General features: G+C 39.1%; 1 protein-coding gene across 1 annotated transcript; it reads right to left on the reverse strand.

Moving 5' to 3' along the window:
* Positions 1 to 103: 103 nt before the first annotated feature.
* On the reverse strand, positions 104 to 5,461 carry LOC104609013 (protein trichome birefringence-like 38). The gene is made up of 5 exons (XM_010275181.2): positions 4,889 to 5,461; positions 2,602 to 2,764; positions 1,054 to 1,229; positions 765 to 923; positions 104 to 634 (listed from the first exon to the last, which is right to left on the reverse strand). The coding sequence occupies exons 1-5, from the start codon at positions 5,191 to 5,193 to the stop codon at positions 340 to 342; spliced, it is 1,098 nt and encodes a 365-aa protein (XP_010273483.1). The 5' UTR covers positions 5,194 to 5,461; the 3' UTR covers positions 104 to 339.
* Positions 5,462 to 6,000: the final 539 nt, after the last annotated feature.

A 6,000-nucleotide genomic window follows, 5' to 3' on the forward strand; every position in this document is an offset into this window, starting at 1 on the left:
GTGCAAATTTTGCATTGATTTTTGAGATGCAAAAATTACACTACCGGTGAATGCAAATGAGAAAGTATAAAAAGTTGTATCATGTAGTAGAACCAAAACACAGTTGCAAACAGCAAACAAATGGAAATCCTTGGTTCAAGCTGCAACTGGTCTGCTTGGTCGAACCAGTAAACCACAGAATGCCAATAGGCCAAATTTGATGATTTGGATAAATGGACATGGACAGATTTGACTTTAGAGAAAATAAATTGCATTGATACAATTGCTTCTAATTTCAACTTGTATATTTTCTTTGGTAGATAATTTTGACTTTGGCTGTTATTGATGCCCTATCTTCAGTCACAGGACAAGAGATGCATACAGAAGTTCATTCCAAGTATCAGGAACGCCTGCAAGACACCAGTGACTGCAATCCATTCCTTTCGCCCCGCCCGGGCCATATGCAGAGGGATGACCATCTTTCCTCAGCTGTGATAGTGTCGTTATGTCGAGCAGATTTACCGGTTTCGACATCTTACCCAACACATTCTTCACCACCGCTGCCGGCGCAGGCGAACCTCCGGGATATGTCGACCCACTTACAGGTTGTGTTTGGGCATTGCAGCTCATCTTGGGCTGGTTCCATTCCCTGCCACTGATCATTTGGCATTCAAAAAGGAAACAAGAACTAATGATCAGGATACAAGCTTCCAATGTTGCCATCTCTAGCTCTAGAGCTATACAATTGTTCAGAAATGGTACAGTTTATACTTTATAGAGCTTACTCGTAATGGGTTGGAGAAATGCCCTGAAAGAAGACCTTTGTTGAGGCTGGATCAATGTTTGAGTCCACCCAATTGGCCCATGTTGTCAATCCTTTCTCAAAAGCCACCAAACGATCCATGTCTTTGTACACATTGCCTCCTAATTCAATGTAGTCCCATCTGCAATGCAACAAACATTGTGCTAGCTATTCTTAGTTACAATCCAATTTTGTAGAGAATAAGACCAAAAACAAGTACAATTTAGCCAAGGAACAAAAGCCAAGCTCAAGAGTTCCTCAGAAGTTCATACGGTTGCTTGCTTCCTGTGTGGATCCACCAATGCCAAGTGTTAAAGATCAACATGTCGGTGCCTTTCCACGCATTGCCGCCTTCGATGGAGTCGAGCTTTAGAACACGGCCGATTCGATCGGAAACTATGTCGACGAGGAATTCATTACGGGAAAGCATCACCGACAGTCCATATTCCTGCAAATTCCTTGATCAATTGGTTCGTTTCTTGGCCAAGATGGGAAGAAGAAGAAGAATACACTGGACCACAAGTTCGGTCCCCCTAAATGAGTCTCCATCATCTAATGGGATGGTTTTTGGATTCTTGATAAAGAGGACGCTTTGTCCCCGTTTATTAGTATGGAACTGATTAGCAGCTTTGGAGCTTATTGGATTGTTTAAAAGCTCTGTAGGCGCTGTAGCTTAATCTTATCTTTTGAATATAAATAAGGACCTGGAAATACTATTGGGCCATGGGCCATGGGCCCAATTAGGCATAAGACATCCAAGCCAATGTCTTAAATAAGATGAACTTACCTGCAAAATACCCATTGCCCAGCCTAGTCCTATACCAAAAAAAAAAAAAAGAAAAGAAAACATAGAAAAAAAAGACAGATTCCAATCTAATGGCTCAGATCTCATTAGGACCCCCTCGCTTGTTTTCTATTTGCCCACATGAAAAATATCAAATATGTACTTGATTCAGTTTTGCCACAGTAGGCCTCTAACAAATCATAGGGGCTGATTTTTCTTCTCTTTTTTGGTAAGCGGGGCTGAATTTGTTTCAATGTAAAATGAATGGAAATTCTTTTCCATGCTTAAATATTTGAGTTATATTTTCCCCCTTGTAAAATAAAAATTTCTTTTCTTCTTTGCGGAAAACAAAATTTTGCTGTAAAAAAGGACGGAAATAATATCTGAATATCTGAAATATTTTTGTCAGAAAAATTATTCCATATTTTTTAAAGGCCATCCCGAATTTTGATTCATATAGATTATTCTTGTTCAACAACTTTTTCTAGAACAAGGTTTCAGGCCTAGAAATCGGATTTGCTCCTCAGTCACAGAGATCGCCTCACACCAATATGTTTCCATCAATGACAATATACAAGAACGTATACATATTCCCAATACATAGATGGGCTTATATCAGCGCAAATCTGTGCCCACACCAATAGTCTTTTGCCACCTTGCATTATAAATATTTCCCCATGAAATAAAGCACACAAGTGCGAAATATTCTCAATGCAAGGCAGTAAAAACTGCCCGAATGGACATTGCTCTGACTGAAGCCGAATTCCCCAATGCAAGGCTTCAAGCACTGTGAAGTTGATGTGAGGAGCAAATCCGGATTCTCTGGGGTATTGCTGCAAATGAACAGGCTCCACGTCAGAAGAGTATGCTCCACATCTGACGTGGAATTTCTCAATTCACAGCAACAGCCTGAACTATAGCTGGTCGCAGCAATAACAACTGTATTAGTTTATTACTGTATGTAAATGTGATCAAAGGAATTGGAATGTGAGATGTGAGAAAGTAAAGTAGGCAGTGTAGGAAGTTTGTAACCCACCGGTAATGTGAAGGCTTGGCGGTTAACCAAGTTGTACTTTGCTTGCGGCACTGCGGCATGAAGCATACATATCAGCGATTGCCACTGGTTCAGGCTTAGTGAGTCCCCCACAAACATTATCTTCTTCCCCTTAAACCTCCTTATGAAATCCTCGCCGTTGAACCTAACAACCACAAAAGTTTATAAGATAATCCTGAACGGCTGAACCTCAAACCAGTGTTTTAAGGCTCAGACAGGACTAAAAACCGGAATGCTCTATGGGTCCCGGTTCTACTGGTTCATCGGATGGTTTGTCTGTCATTTAATTGGGACCCAGAACGGAAACCAGTGCCCGGTTCTCATGGTCCGACCATATGATCCGGGCTGAATATTGGAACAGCGCCTCAAACTTTGAGCTACCTATCGGCCTGACCCGCTCTGTCCAACCTTATCTGGGCGGTCAATGCAACGGCCCACCTTGGCTGGTCTGGTATAGGTACAACAATTTGGGCCCAATTGGCTTCATAAGAAATTTATTAGGCCCATGGGCCATGGCCTTGATAAAAAGCTGTGGACTACATGTAAAAGGTGATCATGTTGGTGATAAGCGATGGCATTTCTGTGGCCCTAGACCCTAGTACAAAAGGAGCTGTGAGGCCACCTTCAATACCAGGAATGCTAATCCTACTCTTGAGATTAGGGAATCTATTCAAAGGGTTGGCTTTACACGTCGAATTCATATCATTGATGGGCTTGATTGGGGGTATTTTAGTAATTACACTTTTACTTTTTCTTATTTCTACGAGAATATGTAAAGTGAAGGAAGACCTGTAATCCTAGAGTGGGGTAAGCATGTCTGTGCTCCTGTGTTGTACTCATATTTTCCTCTGATATTATTTGCAGTGCAATTTCATCTTTACTACTACAAATGCATGATATGTAACAAATTAGAAGAATACAATTTCTGGTTCACTTTTGCTTCAGTGTTTTGCACCAGATTTTATTTTATTTCATTTACAATATTGCAAACAAACAAAACAAGACAATAACTCAAATCATTTGCAGTATTGCATTCTATACTTTTGCATCAATGCAAATGAAATAGCACTGCAAACAAATCAGTTCTAAAAAAATGAAGAAAAGAAAAAAGAGAGTTAAAAATATTAAAAAAATAAATAAAAAAAAAGATTAATCTCCGGTTTGCATGTGCAATGCAGATGCTACTTGGTTATAGTTAGTACAGGTAAAAGGATTCTTGAACTGGTCACCTTGTCTACTTTAGATTCCCTATGACCCACTCTAACAGGAAAATTCCTATTTTTATATATTTTTTGGAGGGGGGAGGGAATAGTGAATGTTCAAACTTCAAAGATCAAATCAAAAGTGAGATACAATTCGATGGTGGTAATTTCCAAGTATTTTACTAAATTACTGACACCTAGGATGGAATTGAGGAAATTTCTAGTACTGACTTGCCACGTGGGCTTTCTGAATTGGATCTTTCCCCAAATAATTCTACAAAAGCTTCAATTCATTTAAAAAAAGGCTAATTATTTGATTTAGCCACGTGGCAAGGGATGTTGGGTGAAACTTATTCCATGTGTAAAACCGCCTTATCAAAGCATAAGCAGCCCAAGTTGAACCTAAGGGTGAGCAAAAAATCGAAAAATTGAATCGACTGAAAAAATTGACCGAAATCGAACCGAAAATTGATTATCCGAATTGGTCGGGTTGGTGTTTTTAAAAAACTGAAAGTATTAGTTTGGTTTTGATTAACTAATATAAAAAACCGGTGATTAACCGAACCAACCAGTATACATATATTTTTATATATTATATATATTATATATTTTTATATATTAATATAAATTAATAAATATGCATTATATATAAATATATATATTTATAATATATGATATATTATTTATTATTTAAAATATAATATTTTTATATTATAATTTTTATTATATTTACAATATATAATATAAAAATTAAAAAAACCAAAAAACCGATAAATCGAACCGATGATTAACCAAACTGGTCAATCAATTACTTGATTAATTTAAGTTCGCTTTTAATTACCATTTTTTGAGAAATCGATAATACCGGTTCGATTAAAAAAAATGCCAACGGTTCGGTTATCCCTACTTGAACCGGTACAATCCAAATTGGGAGGCCCAATGCGGCAATGCCGACACAGAAGATACAGATAGAGTCAAAACACTCGACACAGCCACAGCGCACGAGCCATCGCATCGTAAGATGACAAGGGAAAGAAAACAAATAGGCGGCGAGTTAGCGGGTTTACCTTGGCAGGTCGCAGGCGGTGGGCTTCCATCTGTATTTGAGGTACTGTTTATCAGGCCGGCCGTTCTTCTGGCAGTCGAACTCCTTATCAATGAAGGGACAGCTCGAGGTGTCGTAGAGTGGGAAAGAATCGTCCAACACCCACGACCCATGGTAGAAGTCACAGCCCGTCGACGTTAGTCCCTCCACGTTATGACCAATGTCCTCTTCCCCTTCCGCCATTGCTTGGCGGAGACCTGCTGAAATCAGAACGATAACAGCTGCAGAAGCTGCAAAGAAGCTATACTTGTGGAACCCAGATTCCATGTTAGCTTTTTGAGGATTGAAATGATGAAGATAGGAGCTCTCTCTCTCTCTCTCTCTCTCTCTCTCTCGATCTCTCTCGATCTCTATCAGTCTGAGAGAGAAGGAAAGAGAGAGAGTACAGCCTAACAGTGTAAGAAAACAAGTGTTTGATGAGATAATGGTACAGCGAAGCTGTACAGATACAAAATCATGGGGGAGAGAGAGGAAAAGGGGGGTTTGTATGTTATTATATTTGGGCAAAGAAGATTGATTGGAGAGCGAGGGCCAGTAGATTACATTGCTTGTTTATATAATGCTTACATAAGTGAGGATCTCTATCTCCAATTTCCATCTGTCTATCGTTTTCTGAGGAGAAAGAGCATAGAAAAGGAAGAAAAGACAAGTAATTGTTTGTTGCACGGGTCACGGGTTAAGATTTAAGAATGTGTGAAAGGCATCCATTGATCCAACACCACACTCTTACACTTGCAGCAGATAATCCAGCCAAAATGCCAAGAACTATACAAATTTCTTATTTATTTTTCTTGGGGTTATGTCAAACATAAGACCATCATACACCGCACATCTGCACTAATACTCATGGCTTGAATGTTGTTGATGTGTGCGGTCTAAGATGGAAAATTTGTTGGCTTTCATTCATCCATTGAATCTAGGCAACCGGTTAATCAAACTCTCAACTCATTCCACCAGCCCAGAGGTCCCAGAAAACAGTTTTTAACCATTTTTTATTTTTTAATTTAGAATAAATCATCTATTTGAACCAAAGCGGTTCCAGTTCAGTTTTTAATACATTGCTCTCATCAATGT

The sequence above is a fragment of the Nelumbo nucifera genome, chromosome 3, assembly GCF_055504915.1.
Source record: "Nelumbo nucifera cultivar China Antique chromosome 3, China Antique-T2T, whole genome shotgun sequence".
Taxonomy (NCBI): Eukaryota; Viridiplantae; Streptophyta; class Magnoliopsida; order Proteales; family Nelumbonaceae; genus Nelumbo; species Nelumbo nucifera.

Coding starts and splice junctions, on each gene's coding strand:
- LOC104609013 (XM_010275181.2), bottom strand. CDS start 5,193: ATGGAATCTGGGTTCCACAAGTATAGCTTCTTTGCAGCTTCTGCAGCT. Junction 924..1,053: donor CACACAGGAAGCAAGCAACC/GTATGAACTTCT, acceptor GTTGCATTGCAG/ATGGGACTACATTGAATTAG. Junction 635..764: donor ATTTCTCCAACCCATTACGA/GTAAGCTCTATA, acceptor CCAAATGATCAG/TGGCAGGGAATGGAACCAGC.